This window comes from Talpa occidentalis, unplaced genomic scaffold (genome assembly GCF_014898055.3).
Source record: "Talpa occidentalis isolate TD23 unplaced genomic scaffold, MPIMG_talOcc4v2.1 talOcc4.13, whole genome shotgun sequence".
Lineage (NCBI taxonomy): Eukaryota > Metazoa > Chordata > Mammalia > Eulipotyphla > Talpidae > Talpa > Talpa occidentalis.
Window position 1 is genome coordinate 46,974,521 of NW_023601322.1, and position 27,396 is coordinate 47,001,916.

At 39.0% G+C, this 27,396-nt stretch overlaps 1 protein-coding gene across 2 annotated transcripts in view; it reads right to left on the bottom strand.

The window, feature by feature from the left end:
• The window catches only part of LAMA1 (laminin subunit alpha 1), a 156,332-nt gene that overhangs the window by 11,526 nt on the left and 117,410 nt on the right, over nt 1-27,396 (bottom strand). For both annotated transcript variants that reach the window (XM_037508820.2, XM_037508821.1), the window contains 19 exons: nt 25,069-25,279; nt 24,761-24,877; nt 24,494-24,657; nt 21,847-21,982; nt 21,228-21,321; nt 19,549-19,665; nt 17,434-17,616; nt 16,962-17,116; nt 15,555-15,698; nt 14,496-14,629; nt 13,680-13,830; nt 12,822-12,946; nt 7,546-7,696; nt 6,779-6,923; nt 6,169-6,310; nt 3,855-3,969; nt 3,588-3,758; nt 2,675-2,826; nt 1,579-1,764 (listed from right to left, as the gene is read on the bottom strand). In XM_037508820.2, the coding sequence (XP_037364717.1) occupies nt 1,579-1,764; nt 2,675-2,826; nt 3,588-3,758; nt 3,855-3,969; nt 6,169-6,310; nt 6,779-6,923; nt 7,546-7,696; nt 12,822-12,946; nt 13,680-13,830; nt 14,496-14,629; nt 15,555-15,698; nt 16,962-17,116; nt 17,434-17,616; nt 19,549-19,665; nt 21,228-21,321; nt 21,847-21,982; nt 24,494-24,657; nt 24,761-24,877; nt 25,069-25,279 (2,793 nt within the window). The remainder of the gene's footprint in view (nt 1-1,578; nt 1,765-2,674; nt 2,827-3,587; nt 3,759-3,854; nt 3,970-6,168; nt 6,311-6,778; nt 6,924-7,545; nt 7,697-12,821; nt 12,947-13,679; nt 13,831-14,495; nt 14,630-15,554; nt 15,699-16,961; nt 17,117-17,433; nt 17,617-19,548; nt 19,666-21,227; nt 21,322-21,846; nt 21,983-24,493; nt 24,658-24,760; nt 24,878-25,068; nt 25,280-27,396) is intronic.

Here is a 27,396-nt window from a genome sequence, read left to right on the forward strand (position 1 = left end):
ATTTTCTTTCTTGAGTCTTCTGCCTGAAGGTAACCCTTCTGGTCCACTGCACCCCATGACTCCCTGGCCATTCCTGAGCTTCCCTCTAGAGTTGGCTCAAATGCTGTCATCATCCCCTCCTGCAACCTGGGCCTCCGGACAGGGCTGTCTCTGGCTCTCACAGCACTCCTCAGTTGTCTCAATTAAACACTGGTCTCTTTCTTACAGGTTTCCTTTTCCCGGAAGCTGTGACCTACACTTGTCATAAATCCCTTTATTCTGCAGCCCTTGCAACGTGTTCCTGTCTACACGTACACTTTTGGCATTTGAAGGATGAACACAGAACATGAACACAGAAACGCTTCTACCCTACCAACCTCCCAGCTTCACTGCTTTCAGGAACATGAAGAAGCCTAATTAATCAAAAAATTAATAAAGACAATTGGGTGAATATATGTAGCAATTATACAAATAACTAGCACAAAACTCTGACACAATTGTGTTTAAATCCAATGCAACATTCTATTCTTGCAAGTATCAAGGATTCCTAAAAGGTTGTCTCATAGAAAAGGAAACTGTGACCATGAAAGAGCCAAGTCCTTGCTCAAGGTCACAAGGCCAGTTGGCAGCCCCCACGGAGGGAGCTGCAGTCACCTGATACTTGGCACACAGTTAGTTTCCCCGTGCAGAGTCTGGTGCCACAGGTCAGGGCAAGGTTTCTGTTCTCAGAAAGCTGACCCTGCCAGAGGCAGGGCTTGGGTGAAGAGAAATGAAATGCCCCTGGGCACATGTTAATTCTTTTCCTCATCCTGAATGCCACATAGAACACAGACGTCCAGTTCTTAATGAGACAGTAATTATTTCAGGACGAAACATTAATAATCTAAGCTGCAAGTAGCCCAGTTATAAAGGCTTCTTTTTATAGCTATAAGTTCATGATAGCAAGAGACATGCATCACAAAATCTCTATACACTCTTAAATGCATGCCAGAAGTGCATTTGACCTCTGCTGTTGATTGACAATCTTGTGGATCTAATGTTCCATATTAAAAAAAAAAAAAAAAAAGAAAAGTGGGCCTCCCCTAGTGGCACAGCATTTGAGCGCTGGGCTGCGAAGCTGCCCCAGCCTCTGCAGCGCTGGTTCGATCCCCGGCCACTGGTGAGGGTCCCACATGGCACGTAGCCCTCTCCTGCCACACCCACTGCTCCCCTCAGCAGTGTATTTCATCAGTCTGCCTGCTCTGCTCCCTGCTCTGGCTCACGTGAATTCTCTCACCCTCCTGCACTTCTGACTGTACCCAGTGCTTATATAACTAACTAACTAACTAACTAACTAACTAACTAACTAACTAAATAAATAAATAAATAAATAAATAAAATCTTAAAAAAAAAATTGAGGACCAGGTCTCTCTATCATTCTAATCCAATAAAATCTGTTTGGAAGACTTTATGACAAAACATTGGGGTTCATTTGTTATTCAAGATCATGTAGAATTTTACACAATTTCAAATAGCAAAATTAGATTGCTGGTTTATGTCAAGACTCAGCATCTAAGGATGAGGAAATGCAAAATCAACCCGGGGCACAGGTCCACTTACTCCATGTTGAAGATCAGGTTTCTGATGCAGCCATGGAATGAGCTTCTTATCTTGAGCAGGGATGTCCCCTCACCCTCTGGAACCCCCCCTATGTACAGGCTGGATATGTTTATTGTTCTGTTTTCCGCTGATGGACCCAACTTCATCTCTACAGGATGTGTCTCATCCAACTGGACAGTGATAGTTCTATAGGTCAAAGGAGAAAATAAAAGCTTTGAAATAAAATGAAAAATAATTATATATTTTAATACATCAGTCTACAAGTTCTTACCTAATAATAAAAGTTCCCTGAAGACACATTTTAACATGACATTGTGAATAAAAAGGTTACTCTTGCAAATTAAAACTTACAATTGAGCACTCTCTAAAATTAAATAGAATGCTATTAAATATTATTGAGTTCAATTACTTTTGGGAGGCATTTTTCTTTTATTTCTTTACCTGTGATGAAATGTGCAGTGTAATTTTAAAATAATAGGTCTATTACTGTTGGTCTATTAGTATTTACTATTTAGCATTGATGTAAGAGCATTTACTGATGCTATCACATTGTTTGCCAGATAAATAATAGAATGTAAAGACAACTCATACTGAATCCCTATAAAAGGCAAGATTAGGAGTATTCAATTAAAAAATCTTACAATGAAGGAGATGAAACTTAGTAATCAGTTTTCTAAGGCAGTATTTTAGCAAAATTCTTTTTTTTTCAAAGATTTATCTATGCACACAAGAACTGGGGTACAGGCCAGAGATGCAGGTGGTTGAGAGGATCCACCAGATACAGAGTGGGAAACAGAATAGGCAGACCGACTGAAATACACTGCTGAGGGGAGCAGCAGGCGAGACAGGAGAGGTCTGTTGCACCATGTGTGTTTCTCTCTGGCCAGCCAGGGATCGAACTCGTGCTGCAGAGGCTGTAGATTGCCCCATAGTGCAGTGCTGAACCCCTTGCGCCACCAGGGAGGCCCAATTATAGCAAAATTCTAAAATAATCTTGGAACTATAAAACCCCCAAATATTAGAGATGTCATACTAGTCATCACCATAGTTTCACTGTAAAGAGCACCAGGACAAGGATCCCTCATCACATCAGTACCTCCCATTCCTTATCAGGGAGACAGAATGTTCTTGACCATCGCCATATGTGCCCAGGGGCGCGCGCAGGATCACTCTTCTCAGGCTCGTTCCGTCCCCTGGATTAACATGCACTTCAATGTGGCCTTCAATCAGCATGATGGTAAAGAAGGGCTGGGAGGGTTGCACAGAGAATCCCCACAGGAAAAAAAAAATTAGTATATGATGTTAAAAATGACCATCTGACAAAGATGAAACATTCATTCACCCTGCAGCATGGTTGCGATAATTTCATAGCAATGTCTGTAAAATGTGGGGCACAGTAGAGAACAGTACTAAATAAATTGCAGGTGCATGACCTCTACATTGTTAAGACAACAGCTTTCCAAAGTCTCTTCAAATGTCATGATATATGCAAGTTTAAATAAAGGAAAGGGTAAGGATCACCTATAGTATTGTAATGGATTATAAATATGGGAAAACAACTCTTCTCACTTCTCCCACTGCTGGTATACTGTGCTTGTCACAAGTCACATTTTTCTGCCTGCTCCTTTCAACCCTATGACATTTAAAGAAAATCCTGACACATGGGGCAGTATACCAAAGAACTCTATATGAACTTAAGGAATTGCTGTTTTCACCTTGGAATAAAGAGGAACATACTGAAGAAAACTCAAGTATGTGCTCTCCCAGTGAGTTTTAAAGCAGAAGACAGCAAGCATCTTTCTTTATAGTAGCGAGACAAGATGGATCATGTAACATGAAGACATCACAGAATATGGGAAAGCCAGCAATAACTTTTACTTATTAACAAATGCACACCCATAAACAACAGGGCACGCAACTACAATAAATGTTTACAATAAATGACTCAGTCAAGTCATTTTCCAGCCAGTGTTTCCTGAGTCCTGGCCCAATGGCTTTAACCTACTCACCACGTGGGGGTGTCGGTGGCCCTGCTTCTCCCTGTGCTTGTCCAGGGCAGCCAGGATGATGCCACTGCTGTTGTTGGTGGCAAAGGTCACTAATAATTCCGATTCTGATGACAAGGACTTGGGTGGCAATTCAACATAGCCACCTTTCAGGAAGCTGACACTTCTGATAGGCTGGTCACAAAGGGGAAGACAAAGCACGTTAGGACTCCTCATGCTGAGTCATCCATGGTTAGGAACTTACTGCAATGTTAGTTCAATGCTTCCCACCTCCAGTATGCAGCCTTTTCTCACTCCATAGGAATTCCTGAGTAAATCAAAGGTTGATCTCGATATTTCCAGGTTTTTGATACAACCCACATAGTTTTTGCTGGTGATACCTTTCCTGTAGGGAAGGACATAAGAACAACAAAATTTGGGCTTTATAACTCTATTTTTGAAAGAAGGAATTAAAATGGGCCTATAGATAAGGATAATTTGTTTCTGTGTGGGAAGGATGGTGATGGTGAGGCCTTCAGGTCAAATGAATGTTCTTAGGATTAAAGAAAGAAATGGGATTTAATAGTTTGATTATTTAGATAACTACTGAGATAAAAATGTGCTTAATATTTAACATTAAAATATGTTTAAAAACTATTATAGTCATTATAATTTAAATGTGTTTATGAAAACACAGACCAAGAAAAACTGGGCATTACCACAATGAAATTATAACACGTAGACTTCAACCCAGTGTCTATGCTAAATAGAGTGTTTGCTTCCAGCAACCCAGTCCCCATGCTAAATAGAGTGTTTGCTTCCAGGGGGCAAACAGGCAATAGTATCTCCTAGGATCACATATCTGGTGAATCGGTGGCTGTTGCTCATACTTTTCATGAAGTTTCTCCTTGAAGGAGTTAATTGCATTTGGTGACATCTGGCAATATCCAAAATCCTATTTCTTAGACTTCAAGCCAGTACCATATTTTTCTTAATAGGAGTTGGGGTGAGATTGTGAAATGTCAGGCTCTCGTTTCCATAATTTGGAGACTGCTGTACCTCTCCACGTTATGTACTTCAGAATCAGCTAGTCCCAGAACTTTGTAGTAACATGGTTTCCCATTAGAGTCATGTCTTATTTACTTCTCTGTGTTAATCAACAAGTTGTAGACTATTAAGTAACTACATGATTTAGGTGAAATTTCAACCTTTCTGAATCTCAGATTTTCCCATTGTGAATGAGGAGGCTGACATTGATGATACCCAAATCTTTTCTAGCAAGAAAGTGTGTTTTGGGATATTTTCCTAGAGCAGAATATCTACAGTGTGGTGTTTAGGCAACTCATAGATGAACTACAACACAGTTGTGGTTACAGGAACACCTGAAGTCACCATGTCAAGGAATAATATCTGGAACCTGTGGTTAGAAAACTGGCTTCTGGTCCTGGCTTTGTCTTGGAAGAGGTGTAAGACCTATGGCAATTAATCAGTTTCCCTTTAGTTTAAGTGTAATTCATTTCCAAGGCCAATGGCGAACAGTGATTATAAACAATTTCCTTGGAATTTACAGAAATTTCTGGCAAAGAAAAGGTGATGGGGAAGTAGGGAAGTAGATTCTGGGCTACTCAACCCATAAAAACTAGTGGTTGCATTGCTGCCCCACATATTAAGATTTGGTATAAGAATTCAACTTATCTTGTTTTGACTGCTGGTCTTTCACATCTTTAATGATGTGAAAGAAATTTAGAGCTTAGTTTGTGCAGTCCAACATTACAAAACTAAGGACAATGAATTGCAGAAAGTTTATTTAAATTATTAAAGTTACAAAGCTAAACATGAATCAGTGTTATAAAAGGCTTTCTCTCTTCTGCTGTCTTTTATCCATCTTCCTGATGTTGGTCTTTCAACTTCCACATACATTATTCATTCTAATCACAAAAAAGGGAAATCCATCTAAATCTACAAGAAAGCATGATTTTTCCTCTGATACACTAAAAAATAGAGAGGATAAAGATGTATAATGGAAGTGGGGAAGGTGTCCAAATATTGCATGTAACAAATTTCTGATGTTCTAAAGGCAGATAGAAGATCATTAATTATACTCCAGAGGATTTCTTTACTTCTTAATATGGCATATAGTGGTTTGAATCAAAGTAATTGTTATGAGTTAAACTGTATCCTCCCAAAAGGTGTGGAAGCGCTAAACCCCAATGCCTTAAATGTTACCTTATTTGGAAATAAGGTTATTGCAGATGTGATGAAGTTAAGACAAAATCATCAGGATAGGGCCTAATCCAATATGACTGGTGTCCTTATAAAAATACACAGAGAGAAACACACAAAGTTGGACACACAAAAAGAATGCCATCTACAAGTTGAGGAATGCCTTAAGGCATCAGAAGCTTAGAGAAGGGCAAGCGATAGGTTCTATTTCAGAGCTCTCAGAAAGAAGCAGTCTGCTGATACATTGATTTCAAACGTGTATTCCCCATAACTAAAAGACAATACATTCTGTTGTTTAAACCACTCAGTTTGGGCTACCTGGTTTTGAGAACCCTAAGAAACTGCTATAGGGACATGCAAATCCTGCAGTGTGATATTATACCTTACAACTCTTGACCTAGGTAATCCACCCACATAAATTGGATCCTTATCAAGACGATTGAGGTCAGAAGATGCACCCGGAGTTTCTCCTTGCTTGGTTTCTTTATAACTGGTGTTATATGCATCAATAACTGCTAGGAGTCCTAAAAACAGATGGGGAAAATAGATCAGAAAATTAAAATTACATTCTAAGTTAAAAAAGCTCACATACAAAGACATGTTCTTTTATATTCTGCAAATATGATCAGCTAAGGTCTTGAACATTAAAGGACAAATGAAAATCCTCTGCACAAACCTCAATAAATCCATAATACACATCAGTACATAATGATAGTATGTATGTAGAAGAAAACAGACTGGATCTGATTCTTGATTCCAGATAGGTATTTCATGTTAAATGACTCACTTGGAAACCACAGACAAACAGAATTAAAATTTTCCTCCAGAGAAATGTGAATCCTGGTGTTTATTATTCCAAGTAAAACAATGGCTTTTGATTATAACATAATTCAAGAATACCCAGGAAGCTAAAGGAGAATGACTATGGATTTTGGAAAGATTTCTAATCCTACAAGAGTGGCCAACATCTCATCCATAAGACCTGCACTTACCTTGCTTTCGGTTTCGCTGGAAGGCAATTTTGTACCAGGTTCCATTATTATATCGTCTGTCTGTAATAAGAGCAAGAGGCCCTGAGCCCAGGTCAACAGTGACTTTAACTCTGCCATGGACAAGCTCAATGGATAAAAAGTCCTTCTGCAAAGAAGAGAAAAACTAGTTATCCATGGCTAAATCATTTTCACAAGATTGCCCTTCTTTTCAAATCAGGGGTGGCAGAATCCTTTAAAAGTCAAATTTAGAAAACTGCATCTGGCCCAACAGCCAATAGTCTATGCCAGGAAAGTACAAGTATGCACAAAGACTTTCTGGAATATCACAGAGATATAAATGATATATATACATTGATATCACATATAATTCAAAAGAAGTGGAGTCTGTAACTTTTTCCATTGAAATTGACAAAAAGCCAGAAGATCTAGAGAAGTCACCATCCCATGAAGAACAAAATGGGAATGTGAAATTCCTGAATATGAAATTCTAATAAGGTCACAGTGGTCACTGTGAACATGGGACATTATTTAAGCTCACATTTTAATAATGTTTAATTGGTATCTATGAAGACTGGAAGGCTACTTTCTACTTAGGATTCTTCCAATTTCCATAGGTTCTTCAATTCATTTGTAACAATAAATAATTTGAAATGGTAAACATGGCACACAGGCGCAAGTATATGCTAGTAAGAGTTATCAAACACAGATGTCCTCACGGCAATCTAACTGTATACACACAGTGGTCCCAGTGCCAGAAAGACTCTCACCGTGCCATTTGAAGCGAGATAGAGAAGGAGTCCATTAGGTGAAAAGGTACTAAAAAGCATAATTATCTGAGTCACGGTAGCCCGGAGTGTCTTCTCCATTACAGAATACCCACTCCCATCAAAATGGAAGGAAGAGTCTTCATTCTGGAGACTGAAAAGCAGAGCAGGTAAGGGCAATCCACTCTCAGGAATATAGATAACAGACAACAAATGATGTATTTAAGTGATTCACCCTCACAAAAATGATGGTAAAGCTGTAATTTCCATATTTTGATAACAAATACACATCATTATATCTTGAAAGATGCTTGTCATTGCATTATGCAAGACAAATGCTCAGTTGCTCTATAAGCAAAAGAAATTAATGCAGGCAGCAAAAGAAATTTCTTGTAAGGATGGATAACTGCTATTAACTACATTTTTGCTTTTGTTTGCTTTTTCTAATTTCTTTAATTTAATAGTCCTTAATTCCAGTGCTTTCAGAATAATTTGTATATGAGTGTCTATTGCACTCTGCTGGTTTTAACTAATAAATCACATAAGCTGGAATTACAATTGAAAGCAAATGGGTACTAATGTATCTGAAGGATTATTTTACCAAAAAATTCATTGATAAAAAATAAATCTCAGTTAGCAGAATGAGCTTACAACAGAGTTATATGGATAGACCACACACTTCTCAGATACTTGTATTTCCCTGTCTTTTCCCCTGTGCCTCAAATAGCTGATTTGACTCTCTGTTTAATTATTCAGTGAGTTAATCTGGAACATATCATTATTAGGTTTAAAAGACTTCTCTGGAATACTGGAATATCACAGAGCTTGAGAGAGATGAAACTTTGGAGTTGTTTTTTGGGCTTTTTTTTTTTTTTTTTTTTGGTATTTGAATTTGAAATTTTCCCAGTTGAAGCTGTTATAACCAAATTTAGTGTCACATGTCCAAGCAGCACAGAATAACCAAATAGCGAAACTCTTTCCATCATGATTTGTGAAATCAGGGTTCATACAGCCTCATGCAGCTCTGCTTTCCCTAAACATTTCTGTCTTGCAAACTCTTTTAAGATGTATGACTTAAAAAAATGAACTCTGTAAAATCTCTTAAATTGTGGCTTAATTTTAATTCATTAATTCTTAAGCCAGTGGCTTCCTGAAAGCGTGTTCTTTACTCTGCCTCATGGCTGACCACAGTTCAATGTGACTCAAGACTCTAGAACCAGACTGCAAATTACTAGCTGTGTGAACTCGGAAAGTTATCTAACTTCTCTATGCTTCACTCTCCTCATCTATTAAAAAAAAAAAAAAAAGAATAATAAGCATAACAAGCTCTCTAAGAGAAGTACACTGGGTTTAACACAATAAAGTCCCGTCTGGCACGTAGCAAATGTTCTCTCCATTTTAGCTCAATTATTCTGCTGTGTTCAAAGGCCTTTGATAGGTCCCCATCTTGGCTACTGATAATTAAGCTTCAAAGATTAAGTACTTTCCCCATGGACACCCCAAGAAAATGTAGAAGTCAGGTTTCAAAACTGCAGAAATCTGTCTCACCCCTCTGTGCATTTTCTCCCTTCCCTACAGCTTGTGAGTTCTCTGCTCTCATGAATATGAGGGCATGGCTTCTGGCATCACACCTTCAGCAGGGCCTGCCCAAGGGAGGAGCCAGAGAGAGGGATGGATTCAAGTGAAAGGATGATGAAAGCAACTGTCCTGAGGGTGTGCGTGTCCCCGGGATCAACCACACATTTTGGGGCTTGTCCCCATGTGGGTCCAGCTTCTGTTCTATCACCTTGAGGCCAAGTGCATTCCCAGTCAGCCAAGGCCCTGTTCCCCAGATGGACCTTGTGACGAGAGCTAGGTCCCTGTAGGACAGGAGGCCAGGATGAATAGCACTGGGTCGACATTTTGTGAATAGCTCTGTTGTAGCCCCGAGCGGTTTTGGAGGAGCCTGGCCATCACGGGGCCTAGGGTGAACCCCGCCTCCCCAGCTCGCAGCCCTGTGAGCCTGGAAAGATCACTAAATCCAAGTTCTGTTCACGATGCAGAGAGAATGTGCACTATCCAGGAACACAGTGTGCAGCTGCTATGCAAGAGGCTGACCACCTGGGCCCAGACCTAGGATACTGTGCACTTACTGGTGCCCCTCTGTGTCACAGGGGGGCACTTTTAAAAATGTTTCTATGTAGCTAATTCCCCCCTAGATCATGAGGCATCAGAGGAAATAAACTTAGCTGACTAATGATGACATTGTGGGGACTTAGCAGAGAGCCCTGAACACAGATGACCCAAAGTTCAGCCGCCTCGCCAGTACCCTAAATTAACACAAGGATTGGTTTAATGCTAATTAAAGAGACCCGGGAGAATGCAAAGATTATGCCTGTTAATTAGGTGTTCTATTGAGAATTGTTATAATCAGTGATTTATTTTGCAATATCCTCTTAAGAAATTAAGAGATTGTTCCGAACGTACAAATGTTATAAACATTTGCTGATAATGTAAAGCAGTATAAATATATTCAAAGAAGGATAAGAAAACAAAATTTCAATTAGTTTAGTTGGTAATATAAACTAAACATGCAAATTCCAAATTCTGGAATGGTCAAATGATCAAATGAGTTTGGGAAAATCTGCAACTCTGGCATCCCCCTGAAGGGACATTTTAGAGGCTCTATTGTCCTCATAGGAAAGAAACATGGTTTATTTTATTTATTTTTAAATTATTTATCTGTGGATACACCCTCGATTGCCATGTTTTCTTAAGAGAAAGGAATATTTATTATTATTTTACCAAAATAGCACTCTTAAAAAAAACCCCACATTTGGGCCTCCCTGGTGGCGCAGGGGTTGAGCGCTAGGCTGCGAAGCTGCCTGCAGCCTCTGCAGTGCTGGTTCGATTCCTGGCCACCGGGCGAGGGTCCCACATGGCACACAGCCACAGACCTCTCCTATCTCGCCTTCTGCTCCCCTCAGCAGTGTTCTTTGGTCGTTCTGCCTGCTCTGCTCCCCGCTCTGGCTCTGGTGAATTCTCTCACCCTCCCACGCTTCTAACTGTACCCAGTGCTTGTATAAATAAATAAATAAATAAATCTTAAAAAAACAAACAAACAAAAAAAACCCTACATTTTTGGAAATGTTGGTCATATGAACCAAATGATTTGTTTAATACCCAGAAAAGCACATTTAATTGTGCTAAGGAGCCAGTTTGGTTCCAATAAGCTGGGAAGCCAGTCATCTCCCAAGATGGCCAGTTCTTGGTTAACATGGAACGGGCAGTGCCAACTCTCACCTTCACCTTCCAGTCCAAGGTCCATGGAGGGTGGATGGGAATCTGGTGGAAGGGCAGTTCTCAAAAGAGAACAAAACTGGTAACCACTGGAATGAAAATCTCAATGTCCTCATTCCAACACAAGAGGAAAGGAGCCAACAATTATTAAATTCACTTATTGCTGAAGAGTAACCCTAAAAATGACTGATGAGAACTGGGTATATTGTAAAATAGGGGGACATTTTCTCTACTAGCACTGCTCAATTTCTGTTAAGACTTATCTTTCTACAAATGAGATTAATGATCTGGGGTCAGTGTAGGGGAAAGATTCTTGAGCATTTTTCATGATAAAATTACTAAATGCTGAGAGCACTTCTTTCCTGACTTGAAAAACAACTCAAGAAAAAAGTGACAGAGGAGAGGGCCTGGCTCCTCTGCTCATGCTCCCCTAGGCTTAGGGCGGATGTCACTATCTCCCAAAGTAACATAATTTTTTAAAAAAGATTTTATTTATTTATGCACGCAAGAATTGGGGTACAGGCCAGAGTTTGTGGGGGAGGTGAGAGGATTCACCAGAGACAGAGTGGGGAACAGAACAGGCAGATTGACTGAAATAAACTGCTGAGGGGGACCAGCGGGTGAGACAGGAGAGGTCTGCTGTGCCATGTGGGTCACCTCCCTGGCCGGCTGGGGATTGAACTCATGCTGTAATGGCTGCAGGTAGCTTCATAGTGCTGCGTCTTAACCCCTTGTGCCACCAGGAAGGCCCCAAATAAACATAATTTTTTTACCACATTGGCCAATTACCAAATCTTGGAATTTCAGGAGTTTATTGTCAAGAAAACGATCTTGAGATATTTACATGGAAAGCAATGTGCAAGCCTAGCAGGAAGGTCAGAGATAAATACTGGTTTCAAATTTATAAAGTATTTTCATATATATCATGTTAGGTGTTCATCACCATAGTCTGGGACAAGTATAATTATCATTTTCCTTTTCTGGGAGAAGGAACCAAAACCTCCCTGAGGTGAAGTGGCTTAGTATTCAAAGTAAGCAAGACAGTCTTGGTAGGAGAGTTAGGCCAGGAGTCTCTGAAGAAAAAGACTCAAAAGCCAGTATTCTTTTAAGTCTTAAGGTTCCACAAACTGGGCTTCTGCTCATACTTTTTAGGCAAGCCAAGGGAAGGGGAAAGCAGTATATGAAAGGCTTATACTATAGAATACCAAATGATGAGCCATGTATGATGAGAAAGTAGAGCTGACAATGACAAAATGAACACAAATCCCTAAGTGTAATGCAAGTTGCTTCTAACTGATCTTGTCACATCTCACTGTTGATTACAGAGATTTATCTGGACAGAGATGCCCAGTAGATGGGAGAAATTACATCAGATGTTACATTTTTCCAATGGCAAAGGTAATCTATTGTTTTAATTACTAAAGTGCTAAGGAACAAGTTGTAAACACTTACAGGATTGCAGTTATTTTAGTAGAAAATAGTAGAGGGGGGTGTTGAGTCCTGTGAAATTAAGTTATGTAATGCTTTCTATTATGTGAGTACACGCAAAAAGATGTTTGTAGGTAGTTGTTTTCCATTTCCAAATGCATTTTATTTCTAGAAGTATGGAACTTAGGGAGAGGAAAGTACTATTTATAAAAAGGGAGTATACAAACAATCAAAAAAAATCTCATCCTTGGAGAGAAAGTAAAAACATACAGTGAAATATCCAAGACTTAGTTGTGGTATTTTGAGACAGAAGGTAGTTTGAAAACACATATGATACATCTCAATTTTATGATCCACAATCTAAGCATACTATACAAGACCCAGCAAAAAGAACACTTCTTTTTAAGGGTTAAAAGTGCTACCCATAGGTCTAATAGTAGATGATCTATATCACATCTTTTGCCCTAAAGGGACCAACATCATATCTACCTCTGATGTGCCGTAAGTTTTTTATGCAGTTCCCAGGTGTTCATAGACTAACATAGCATGTGTTAAATTGTGGGGCGCATTACCTTCCAAAGCAGCCGTGGCACTTCCCCTCTCTTTCAAGGTAATTCCACAGGCCAATGGACTGTCCATTCAGGAAGGCTTCCCCCATGCAGCCTTTGAAATGAGTAACTTTTACAGCAGGGGACTTCTAATGTAAAGCAAAGAAATGTTATTACATAATATTTGGTGAAAAGGAATAACATTTTAAATACATGAAACTTCTTCCTTGGAGTTAAACCAAACAGATCCAAATTTTGAGAAAATAAAATCCAGAAAAATGGCCTGTAATCACTGTATTTCCTTCCACTTTGAAGCGGGATCCTAGAATGAGTGACAACCTGGCGGGATCTTGAAAGTTATCCCCATTCCCAGGGTTGCTGGAGAGAAGCCCTTATAAAGAAGGGAGATGATGGTCAGTGGTGAGGGCCTGGCTGAGACTGAGAAGTTTCTCTTATTTCAGAGCACCGACCCAAGTTCAGATGACTTAACTGTAGTTTGTGAGAAGACAACTGATATAATAAAATAAATGGGTTCTTTGCTGAACACTAGTTAGTATTAGTCAACCACTCTGGCTAGAAAAGAGATCAAGGAACTTAAGGGAAATTAATGTAAAATACTGAATTTCCTATTTCATTATTAGAAAAGAAAAATAAATAGTAAAATGAACTATCATTTCTTTCCTATTTGAACAATTAAGCATGATTTTTGACTCTACAAAACCAACCCAACTCTGCAGATAAACTGTTATTAAGCAAAATAATAATATCAGAAAAATCGTCATTTGCACAGGACAAAAGTCAACAATTTAAACATACAAATTTTATATACAGGTTAAAAAAAGCCAATCAAGTAAGCATTCAGATGAATGTTCACAACGTTACCTTGATCTGTCCTCCAAGCCCTCCAACAAACATGAGCGTGGAGTTGTTTATATCCAGAACATTAGCTGTTCCTGGGGATTTACTTGTTTTTGAAGGTGGCTTTTGCGATGCGCTCATTTCCTTTACACTCAATGACCCAATGTTCCCAAACCTAAGGGTCACAAATAATTGCAAAAAATAACTTCTTGTCAGTTCACAAACATACACATCTGTTTCATACACAGCTTCCATCTGCCCTTAACCCCAGTTTATTTTTCTAAGACAAATTTCATCATGTTACCTGCTCGCTTAAAATAGTTAAGGATAACGAGTTCAACTATTTGGAGCAGTCCATTGCCATCAATAGTACTGTTTTTTTTTTTCTTATAAATAACAAGAAAAAATGAAAATTCCAAACAATAACATTATAGAAAATTACAAAGAAAGGCATAGCTTATGATGCTAAAATGTAATCACCTCTGAGGAGAGGTTTTTTTCCCTTTGTGTCTGAAATTTAAGAAAACTTACATCCTTGCCTCTGTCCTCTTCTACTTACATTGCACTGCCAACCATGTGGGATTTCTATCCAACCACATTTTATTCCTCTTTACCCAGGGGAAAACATTTTATTAGTTTGGCTTATTTCTTCTGTAATAAGGGAAAAAAAAAAAAACCCTTCATTTTTGTAGCTAATCAAAACTACATATTTTTTTTCACTATAACCTGACTTCCCAGCTGTTTCAGAGACTATTACAAGATATTGCAAATGTAATTATGTAGAAGAAACAGTTTTTTTTTTTTTTTTTAAAAAAAGATGCTTGCAGGAACTTTCTCTACCTGGTTACATAAATACTGTGCCATTTGTTGTCATCAATGGGAAAGTCTGGAAATTCCAAGCGTGCTGACCCAGAGCCCACATCCCAGAGGACGGCCACGTTCCCGCGCCGCATCTCCACTGCCAGGAAGTCAGTCTAGAGCACAGGGCATGAATTGGGGTAAGTGTCCATCCTAGATTATTTGCATGGCTACCAAGACACTTTTAACACGAGCTCTTAAAGCATTTTCTCTGTTCTTCAAAAGAAAACTCTTATATAAAACAAACAAAAATGATCTTCCTTTGTCTTCAAATGCTCCCCTTTCTGGAGCTGGAACATGGCTCAGAATATCGGGGACAGTGGCCACGACTGGACAGTGCCCACAGTCCTTGCCCAGAAGGGCCCTCTGCAATCCTTCCCCTAAAGCTCCCAGGAAAACTTGCAGGAAGCATGAGGGACCGCAGCTTAGGGCACATACTCATCTCTGTGTGTGTTAGGCACTAAGCAAATGTGAAATATGCAGTGATGGGAGCGATGACTTGCATCTATTTTGCATCTTATCTTCTAAGAAGACAACTGAAATAGTATTTGTGCATGTTATTATTTTCTGCTCGAATTTGCTTAAAGGCACTGCATGGCCAAAGATTTCAATGGTCTTCCACAGGGGACTCACCCTCTGGGAATCATCAGAGTCCTGTTGCCAGAGAGAAGCATACTAATTCCAATATGCTCCTCCACCCCTCCATTCCAGGTAACCTCCACTGAGATTGATTTATGGGCTCAGAGCCAAACTCAATGGCTTTTCAGATCACAAAAGGCATTAAGAAAAGTCTGCTGCTGCAGCTTGAGATTCAGATGCCGCCGGGCAGCTGCTCTCATAAATGTTATAATCCTTTTCACGGACATTAATTTTGTAGTGTATTTTTAATCTAACGTTACCAGTACCAGTTTAGCAAAAAGGTTAGATCCCTTAGAAGAATCAATGATTTTTCACCAAGATCCTATTTTTTTTTTTTAATTAAAAAACTGTCAGTATACACACTGATGGGAGAAGAGTTGTTTCCTGCAGATTGATACTCACACTGGTACTGCTTCCCAGGTAGAAGAGAAGGTTATCAGGTTCGCTTGTTTTAACATTTAGTGTTAAGGTGTTATAGTTAGTAGAAGAAATCTGTGGCTGGTAGGCCCGGATGCAATCTCTGTCTGCAGACACAGCAACTTTAATCTGCGAAAGGGAAGGAGATGTCCCGTCATTCAGTGACACACATTGGCTGCCTGCCGGGAAGTCAGTGTTCCATATGGACCTTCACTGCTGGGCAGCTTTCCTCTCTTGATAACATATGTTTCATAAAGTAGGTTTCATTTGGTAAAAGACTTGAATTTGGGGTATTAAAAGAGTGTTTTATGTAGGAAACTATCCCTTTCAAGTGAGATGTAATTCCATAACGACAAGAAGCTTATCCAATCACCAAAATCTTCATGCTTGAGAGGATATTTGATAATCGTTTGTCCAATATATGGCCAGGTTATTTACTTCTTCCTTTTAGCAAACATTTATAGAGCAGCTTGTGCTCTATAAATACATGTTAATAATACATATTTCTTTAGTAAGCAATTATTTGCATACGTACCTTATATGAACCTTAAAGATGATAAGTTGATATTAACCAGAGCACTTGGAATCATCCATTGAGCCTACAGTTACTTAGTGACTGTAACTAAAACAGATGGAAATCAGAGCTCCATCCTTTTTCCAACCGTGAGGTCAGTGTGGGAGGAAGGGATGAAAAGTGCCCAAAACTCCTTTCCCTAAGCTTGAAAGCTGCAGGCAGAGAGACATCAGACCAGAGGTCACAACTAGCCTCTCCGGGCCCTCAGGAGCATAGCAATTGCAGGTTCTTTTGAAAATTTTATTTCCTGAAACTCCTTTCCTTTGGCACAGCGGCCATGTCTTGTGTTACAGAGGCTTAAAGCATTTTCTCAAAGTTGAGCTTCTCCCAGGGTCAAATGTTTTGTGTTTTGGGGTGGGATTCTGTGTTTAGGGGCGCAGGGTTATGATATACAGAAACAGAGAGGATGAGGCTCACACAGCCTGAACCTGCTGAAGAGCACTGGGAAAGCCAAAGCAAAGTTGTAAAATGAAGACAACAGCAAGGTGAGGTGAACACTTAAAATTAATGTGCTCTATGCCATCTAGTAGTCATACATCTAGGTTACAATTATAAAGCTTCATAAAGGCACGGCAATCTCTTTGCCAACAACATTTCAAAATATGTTAAATAAAAGCAGAAATCAAAGAGAAAGTGAGACTAATTAAGTGTCGTTAAGTGCACGTAAGACAGGCTGTGAGGAATCTGGAACTAGTGAGAGCTGGAGCAAAAGTCTAGGGGAGATGTGTCATTTTCTAAGAAGCTCTCGGGCCCTGTAGCTGCCCAGTGCTTCAGTGTGGCAGTGTGGGGTGTTTCTGAGGGCAGGGGCTTCAACTCACAGAAGCTGCTTGTTTTCGGGCCTGGTTGATCAGCAGTTTGATTTCTGATAGATTTCTGCTCAGATTCTCTTCTAATATCTTCAAAGGCTTCAACCGATCAAATAACAGGTTGGCTTGGGTTTCCGCGTCCTTAACTTTTCTTCCTGCCAGCAGAGCTAAGAAATAGGAGGAGACAAGAGGTGCAGGAAAGTGTGGGGTGGTGGAAGGAAACAAGAGAAATTGTTATGAATGCTATGGATAAAGTAGAATATATTAATAATCAAATCCTTGAAATTGTGGTAAATATATGAAAAATACATCAGCACATGAATTACCCAAGGCCCTTCTCTTTCCTTACAAACATAAATCCAGATGTTAGTGCATTTTCCATTTTTAGGAGTGCTGTTTGTGAACAAGTCACCATTATGCACTTGAAAAACTCAAAACTGTGCGATGTTGACATTCGTAATGGGAAGGGAACCAATGGACTTACTAGTTGCTGAGGAGTCCTGCAGAAGTTGATTTGTTTCTTGTAAGGTGCTGTTGACCTCAGACAGGTCAGGGGATATGTTCAAGAGCTTCCGAGTCAACTCCTCAGTGGTGTTCAGGGTGTTCAGGGCACTCTCATTTGCAGATGTGGCCAGTGCTTTGATTTTGGCTCCTTTGTCTCTGATACCTGAAGTAAATTCATGCGCAGTCAAGCATTCTGGTGATTATGCACAGGCAAAAAGATAAAACCATAATAACTGTAATTGTGCATAGAAACATGTTGTAAAGCTTCTTCTTGGTGCTGAATACAGAGTGAGTTTTTTTTTTCTTTTTTTTAAATGCCAATATTAGGTCTGCTTATATGCTCCAGTGCTCCCTCTCAAAAATGAATGAAATAACTCTGGTGACAATCCCACACTGAAATATAATTTCAATACATAGTAAGATCATAAAAGCAATCACTAACTGTTACATGCTAACGCTGGCCATATATGTTAACAAGCTAAATATTTTATTTGGCTCCTTTTCTATCACTCCCTCTCAGATTCATTAAGCACATTCTTCAAATCATTCCATGTGCATACAGAAAAAAAATGGGGAATTCAACCTGTATTTGAGATAGAAGTGTTTTAGGCCAGAGGAAGTGGCATTCACATACAACATGAACTGGATGCTAGAAATAACAGCAAAATAAAGACCCCAAAGTCAATAAGGATAAAATGGAATTCAGTTATTCTAGAAAATGTGGGTGATGATCCTTTTAAAGGTGCTAGTATTCATTAAAAATGTGTAATCACCAGTGGAACAAAACTTTGCACCAGAAAAAGCTGTATAAAGGATATACAGTTGCTCATTTCACTCTTGTGGCAACTTTTTGGCAAGTTTGAAATTACATACAAATAAAACATTATTTTTAAGTATTCCATTAACGTATACCATGTGTCCTTGGAAAAAAAAGAAAAAGAAAAATAAACTTCCAAATTAGAAAATGCTCCATTCATTTAAGGTGAGAAGTCATTCCAAAGCACCCCAAGTTCAGTTCCTCAGAGTAATTTTCATGATGTCAAGGTGAACCAGCAGGCAGAAGAACTTTGGGGATGAGTTTAGGCATCTTGAGAGTCTTATTTAAAAAATGCTTATTAAGAAAAAAAGAAGGTTGAGAGAATATAAATAATACACTATAGGATAATTCATTTATATTGTACTTTTTAAAAGTTTACCATTTTAATAAATATTGCATTTCCAATTCATCAATATTAAACCATGAACCTATTTAGAATGCTTTGTGGCCTCAAGAAGGAAGAGTATCAAACTAGAGTTCTTTAATTTTTTATGTTTGTAATGAATCTACAGGAGCATTCTAGTTATCATTAAAGCAGGAGCATTCTAGTTTCCCACCAGTTTCTTTGAATGACCTTTGCCTCTAAGGAATGTGTCAAGTACATTTAAAATACACACACACACACACACACACACTGAGGTAACATTAGTTGACAATGACAATGGGATTCAAAGGTGTACAATCACAAAAATAATTAATGGTAACATAAAATCTCTAAGGCTTTAGTTTTTTTTTTTTAATAGAGGCATGTTTTTTATTTATTTATTTGTTTGTTTGTTTGTTTTGTTTATACATGCACTGGGCACAGTCAGAAGTGTGGGAGGGCGAGAGAATTCACCAGAGCCAGAGCAGGGAGCAGAGCAGGCAGAAGGACCGAAGTACACTGCTGAGGGGAGCAGCGGGCGGCAGGAGAGGTCTGCGCGCCATGTGGGACCCTCCTCTGGTGGCGGGGGAGCAGCCGGGGATCGAACCGTCGCTGCAGAGGCTGCGGGCAGCTTCGCAACCCAGCACTCAACCGCTGCACCACCGGGGAGGCCTACTAAGGCTTTAGTTTTCAAGAGTAAAATTCAAATATTTCAGTGCAGGTGTTCTGAAGTGACTTAAAAAATAGTGATCTTCACTTCCAAATCATATTCCTCTGCAAGTAAAAGCTATCAGTTTTGGTCTCATTTCTGTGAGGGCTCTTAATTAGACTTGGGTGGGACGTTGCCCTGCTCGTGTATAATGATTTTGCAATGAGAAGACATTAATTGAATCACGAACTCCCTTTCCACTTACCTTCAGGAATTGCTCCAAGTATTAAGAGTGACTCATTGGTTTGCCTAGTAATTTGATGAGCATTCTCTTGAAATCTGTTCACTGTATTTTTCAATTCACTCAGTTCCAATGCAATACCTATTTAGAGGGGAAAGGACATCTGTTTTAGGCTAGGCTGCTAAAAACTCACCCAGGCGTAGCTTTCTTCATCATTCCTTTCCACCTACAGAATCTACAGCTCTCTACAGAGACCTCCTGCCTCAACCCAATATGGAAAGTTCTTCCTTTTCTATCATTGTAGAAATTGTATGTGTTAGCTTGCTTCATCACTTTGTTTACTTTTCTTGTTATTCTTCTTGATAATATTTTTTTTCTTAAAATGCAAGTCCAATTTAATTAGAATTCAAGGGTGAAGAACTAGCTGAGTCAGTTGGTCTTAATCAGACTCATTAACTTCTTGTCCGCACTTAAATCTAGACCACTTTTCTGTGAAACCCCAAATATAGGCTCCTACCCTGGGAATCCTCCTTTGTGTCTCACCTACTTCCCAGGCCAGGGCCCTCCCTATCTATACCCCCTGAGGGCACAAGAGATGTTCAATTTAATTTTTTTCAAGTTTTCTCAAAGCTGTTGGAATAAAGATGTAACTCTTAAAATTTCTATTCATAATAGACAATCGCATTTGGAACACATGGTTAAAAATAATTATTGATAAAATCCTTGATGAACATGATGGTTTTGCCCAAAATTTTAATGGCCTAAAAGTTCAGTATGAAATACCATTACTTGTATAAACTGCAACCACAGCCCATCGACATTGGTGCTGAAGTTTGCATTTAATGCTTCGTGATGGAGTATTATTCACTTCCTATACTGTAAGATGACAACAACATAAATTCTAAATTCTGTCACCCATAGGGAAACAAAAATATATCTAAGCCTTGGTTCAGGAAGCTATGGAAGGATCCAGTACTGGACATGGAAGTAGTCTGAAAGGGTTATGAATTTTGTTTATGGCTCACTACTTACTCCTACAGGAAAAGATATTTCTGATATATTGGAATATATTAAGGTGAAAAGTACACTACGTGTTACAAAACTCTATGCCTTCTCCTATGCAACAGATCCTAGCTGCCACGGCATGTTATGTTTATTGGGCAGCTCTTACACATGCCAGATAATCACTTACTGAAACTTCTAGGAAAGACTAAACTACATAGGCATTAAAAAAACAAAAACAAAAACAAAAAAACAACTAACTAATAAGTCCATTGTAATTTAGTTCAATAATCATCTAATGAGAACCTACTATAAATCCAACAATTAGCTTTGTGAAAAAAGCAAAAGAAGTATCAAACATAACACTGGTCTTCAAGAAGTGATGAACCAACAAGAGATAAATAGAGAGAAACACATGAAATTGAAGATAGCCCAGCACGTACTATGAATAAAGGTTAAAGCTCAGGAGCTAAAGCAACGGGTTTAGTTATTAAGGAAGATCTTAATCTATGGAAGATTAGAGGTGACTGCACATTAAAATATGAGAGAGCACTAGAATAAAATCATAAGTTACATGATTTTACAAGATAGGAAATTGGAATATTATTGTGACAAAGAAGTGTTCAGGTTCAAATTGCTCCAGGAAAGGAAAGTATTTTGTAGGGTGGTGCTTATCAGCACAGTCCCAGCTAAAAACTGACCTTGATGCTTTCTGCCCAGATTACTGCCTTCTTTTAGAAATTTGGAGCTGTTCCGGAGAGCCACCTTCCCACTGGAAACAAGGGATTCTGAGAGCTGGAAAACAGAACAATTTAAACATGGTGACCAGAACAGAGGATGGGATCCAGCTGAGGCAGAGAAAGCCTCAACCTAGTTCCAAATAAGAAAGTCCCCTAGATAAAAGGTAGGGACAATTTAAATTGTCCTAATGTGTGTTTACTATAAGTTCTAATTTATGGCTAAGGACAATGGACATAGACCATTTTAAAATACATAAAGACAAAAATCATCCACTATATGGAGATTTTCATCACAAAGAAAAGATATCTTAAGTAGATAATCAAGTAGCATTACCATTTTTGTCCTAAGAAATTGGGAGAATTTTCTCATCTCTACATTATTCATTCCTGGTCTTCAAAAAGCAGTATTTATGACCTCAGGGAATTAAAACGTATCACATAATGACAGAAACCTTGAATCAATCCCATTAGAAAAGTATAAGTTTAAGGCACTGGGTCTTTGCTCAAGCACCTAATAGAGCATCTCCCATGATGTTGGACAAAGTAAGGTTCACACTGAAGTCCACAGAGAATTTCTTACCAGGTTCACCTCAGTCACAGTACTGAGAGCATCTTTGGCAAATTTTTCTGATTCTTCAATCAAATTCTGAATGTCGGAATGGATATGGGTGGCACTGGTCGCATTCAGGGACACATGTCTGACATTTCTGAGATCACTATGAAATCAGCGTATTGAAAGTGGTTACAATAACTAAACAGAATTTGTTCACTAGTCTTAAGAGTCTACTATTGTAGCTTTCCCCTGAAAAAAAGTATCAATCAGAAAGCATGATTCACCCTCTAATTCCAAAAATAATCTTTGAGAAGCAGCAGCCATTTCAAGATAGCAGCCATTTCAAGATAACACTCAGAATTGCTAATACCCAAAGAAGAGACTATTTCTTTCCCATCTTTTAAACCAACCATTCATCAGTTTCTACCAGGTGCCATCAACATTCTTTGATCTGTGTACAAGATTTCTGCATACAAGCCACTGCCTGTTCGGTTATAATCTTCCCTCCATTGCACCTTGCTAATTTTCAGAAAGACTTCCCAAGTATATATAACAATGCTGAATCTTAGTCTGCATGTGGTACATACCAATTTGATGAAATTCACTTGATATTTTGAAGGGGGATCAGGATATATTTCAATCATTTGAACTTCATTCTTTTTTTTTTTTTTTAAAGATTTATTTATTTATTTATTTATACAAGCACTGGGTACAGTCAGAAGTGCAGGAGGGTGAAAGAATTCACCAGAGCCAGAGCGGAGAGCAGAGCAGAACAGACAGACTGAGGAAGTACACTGCTGAGGGAAGCAGCAGGCGGCAGGAGAGGTCTGCGCACCATGTGGGACCCTCACCTGGCAGCCAGGGATCTAACCGGCACTGCAGAGGCTGCGGGCAGCATCACAACCCAGCGTTCAACCGCTGCGCCACTGGGGAGGCCCTGAACTTCATTCTTACAAATGGGAAATCATTTATGAACTTGCCAACTGGTAAAGGTGCAATTTTTCTACTACCTATCTTGAAAATGGAATCTGACAATTGACATCTTTGCCAAATAATTCACTCATTTTTCTTACTAAGGTTTTGAGTTAGAGGATTCCCCAAGTAGTCACCAGCGGTTATTACTTGTTACTACTCAACTAACAAAATCTTGTGATTTATAAATAAAAGATAATAATGCCATGTAACTTTCTGTATCTTACCAAGTAGCCTTTATTATCCACCTTAAGTAATAAAGATTTTGTTCTAGGTGTGTATGTAGCCAGAAAATATTTTCTCATTTGGGAAATGATGAAATATGATGAAAAGAGAAAAGCTAACTGAGTAGCTAATTCTATTTCCCAGCACTGGTTCCTATGTCATATAAGCAGTAGTGCTCAATGCAGCACATGATTAATGTAATATTCTATCATGTCATTTTTAATTGCTTTCACTGTGTAATCTATTTTTTTTAAAGATTTATTTATTTATACAAGAACTGGGGTACAGGTCAGATGTGCGGGGGGTGAGTGGATTCACCAGAGACAGAGCAGGGAACAGAACAGACAGACTGATGAAATAAACTGCTGAGAGGAGCAGTGGGTGAGACAGCAGAGGTCTGCCACGCCATGTGGATGTCTCTGCAGTTGGTGGGGATCAAAATGGCACTGCAGAGGCTGCAGACAGCTCCACAGCGCTGTGCTCAACTACCTGTGCCACCAGGGAGGCCCTGTGTAATCTAATTTTTATGGCACCATTCCTCAAAATGGAAAGGTATTTATTTTTTCCACCTCCGTAAAGCACACCCAACACACACACCAAATTCCCATGGTCTTCAACCTTTTTCTACCCATACTTGGTAATTAAATTAATAACTTTAACAATTTATTAATTAATAAATTTACCAAATATCTTACAATATCTTATAAATTACTGACAGGACCTAAAGTACTAGTTTCCTCATTTATTAAACATTTGATCACATGGGATCTTTAAAACAATTCCAAAGCCCAGGCCACATCTCAGACCAATGAAGTCACAATGTTTGGGGAGTGGGGAGAAGACAAGGAGACAAAGGCATTAGTATTTCAGAAGTTCTCTGGGTTGCTCCAATGAGAAGATGAGTTTGGGAATCACTGGCCTAATTATGTACTTCTTGTTTAAAGCTTCTTTTAACAACCTGAGGACATACATAACAAGTATCCAAAAATATAAGTTAAATAATTATAATGGTATACTTTCAAACAATAGAAACTAAAGTGGGGGTGATACTTTTCAGGAGTCAGAAAAAGAATCCCAACACATCTTTAGGTACATGCATAGACTATGCGCATAGTCCCCATCCATGCACAAATCATAAGCTCCAAAGGGCAAGATATGTAAAGAAATTAATTTTCTCTTTCTGTCTAAAGAAATCTAATAACCCCATAGCCCTTAATAGATACTTAGTAAGACCTTGGTAATTTGATATCAGAGCACATGTTTGTTTTAAATTCTATCTAGTTCAATTTACAATTTTTCATCATGCATGTGAATGGTCAGTTATGTTATCAGGCATGGCAGGAAATCCTCCTCGCTATGTTAATAAAATGAAATAAAAATTTTCACTTTCAGCCCAACAGGGTTAACAAAACAGCCATTCTTAATCTCGCTAATCAATGAGCATCACCTTGGGAAAATCAGCAAGGTGTGCTCTCACCTGTCCAGAGTGCCTGCTAGTCTCTGGAGCTCAGCTGCATGGTCCTCTGCTCTGTAGACAAGGTCAAGTGCTTTCCTCTTGGCCATCTGCATAACCAGGTCATCTACATGTTGTCTGAGTTTGGCAGTCCACAACAGTAGCTCATCGCGGTGATTCTCTAACTGCTACATAAAGAAATGAAAATTGTGAATACATTTGCATCATTTAACAAAAGTGTGCATATGTATGAGTTGTGTGAAGATTGTTTGGAAACTGAGTTGTACTTACTGCTAGAGCATTTTGTGCAGCGTCTGCACCTGCAGTGGCAGCATCTAGCCACACTCTCCCTTTGGAGACAAGAGTCGAAGTCAAGTTTTGTTCTTCTTGAACATGCAGCTTTTTATCCTGTTGCAAAAATCACCTTTAATTAAGGACACTTCACAAAAGCAAGTCAACCTCTCAAATGTCAGTGCCTCATGCTATGTGTCCACATTAGTACTCAGGACTCATTTTTAATAACGCTACGAATGGGATGATTTCCAGAAGAGGATGGGGTGACCAGTGCTTACTGAGAGGAGGGAGTGCTTAAGACTCACACTGAATTCTCCCAGGTTGGCATTGCCAATGAGCAGCAGGCGGGAGCTCTCCTGTGTCTTTGCCTCTGCTTCTCTCAGGAGGTCTTTTGCTGCTTGCAGTTCATTGTGGTGTTTTGAAAGCAGCCTGCTTGCTGCTTCTTTTAATACCACCAACTCTTCCTGTGGCTCCTGGTAATTCTTCTGAATTTGTGACAATAAATCTTCAGCATCACTGAAAAACAGAGTTGGCTCATGTAGTAAGAAAGTAGACAACAAAGCTCAAGCACTGAAATGAGAGTGGGGGAGTTCTTACATACCCCTACCTATGTTTCTTCTTGTAATCATAAGAGGCACAGTATAACCTCTCAAAAGAGCAAATAATTTTTCTAAGACAGCTACAATGTGGCAGAGTTAAGCTTTATCCTTAACACATGATCTTGATTCACAAACTTCCTAACATATCTCAGGAATGGAAAAAAAGGAAATCCTCTTAGTGAATCTGGATTCAGGAAATTTGGACCACAGTCTGTGAATTATGGTAACTACAATATTTTTAATATAATAAGATAAAAACAAATGAAAGAAGGAGACTATTCAGTCATTTTTTATGAAGTCACCAATGTATTTATATGATGAAAGGGTCTTTCACAACTACTTAGAGTTAGCTTGGCAGCTTTGTCTGCTCTGTGAAACTTTCAAATCCAAGTTGCCAAGAAGCTGTATAATTTGTATCATTGATAAAAAACAAGCTTTTCAAAATCAAAACAGTTTTTTCTTATTCTTTGATAAGTATGCTATTATGCTATCAAGTTCCTTATTTAAATCAATGCTTGAGTTAAAGATTCATAGACTAATATCATCATCCTACTACAAATCTTTGCAGTAGTTGACTGTATCCCAATAACTTTTTGCTTTAATTTGCCTGGAGAGCTTTGAAAAAATTCATGGAAAATGCTGTGTAAATCACCTTTGCTTTCACAGTCATCATTTCCCTAAAGCTTACAGACACGAAATATATTCTCTAAAGATACATATTTTATTTTATTTTTTTTTTTTAAGAGGCATGTCTTTTTATTTATGTATTTATTTATTTGTTTGTTTGTTTGTTTGTTTATACATGCATTGGGTACAGTCAGAAGCGCGGGAGGGTGAGAGAATTCACCAGAGCCAGAGCGGGGAGCAGAGCAGGCAGAAGAATCGAAGTACACTGCTAAGGGGAGCAGCGGGCGACAGGAGAGGTCTGCGCGCCATGTGGGACCCTCCTCTGGTGGCCGGGGAGCAGCCGGGGATCGAACCGGCGCTGCAGAGGCCGCGGGCAGCTTCGCAACCCAGCGCTCAACCGCTGCGCCACCAGGGAGGCCCTAAAGATACATATTTTAACGGTGACATCAATAGAACAACATTGGGGATTGCATGAAAATGTTTGTGATTTTTAATAATAGTAAGAGTTTGCATTATGATACAGGTAACAAGAACTAAAACTATATGGAAACATACAAAAAAATCTAATATATTTCTAATGTCTGAACATGAATCTATCACTTATTGAGTAATATCTGTAAAAAATTCTAAAGAGGGTCAAATTTTCATCTATACAATCATCTGATGAAATGATAATCCCCAATACCTTGAGAAAGATTACAAAAAAAACAAACAAACAAAAAAAAAAAACAAACCCTCAGTCCTCTTCATTAGCTTCTTGCTATGTAATATTCAGTTGGGACTGTTTTCTGAACTGTATTTCCCCACAGCTCTAGGGCCCCAAAATTGTCAAGCAAGTAGCATGAAAAGGGTTCTGTGGTGAAGTAAGTTGAGCTGACTCTCCAGGCCCCTCTTGGAGAATCTTGAAGCATCTCAGCAACTAAAAACTTTGAGAAGACTTGCAGTGAAGAACTTGTCTCTCCTTAGCAGACACTGTACTTCCTAAACTTATCACATCATAGGATACATTTCTTTAAGGAAATACCTTTTTTTTTTTAACTTTTTTTAGATTGAGACACTATCGGTTCACAACACTGTTTCAGGTGTCCAGTCTGCCTCAGTACCTGTGTACATTACACCACACCCACCTCCAAATGTTGACTCACCATATACATCAACCAATTGGCCCCTACCACCTGTTCTATCAGTTCCCTCAACCCCTTCTTCCCTTCTGGGAAACACTGATCTGTGTCAGAATCTAAGGGTTTGTTTCTGTTTCTTTATCAACCACAAATGAATGAAATCATACATGATTTGTCTTTCTTCTCACTTTTTTCACTTAGCATAATTGATGTAAATGTGTCTTAGAGTTTACAGCTTAGGTAGTAGCTACTGACTCTACTTTCCTCCATGAGGGTTTACTGCTTT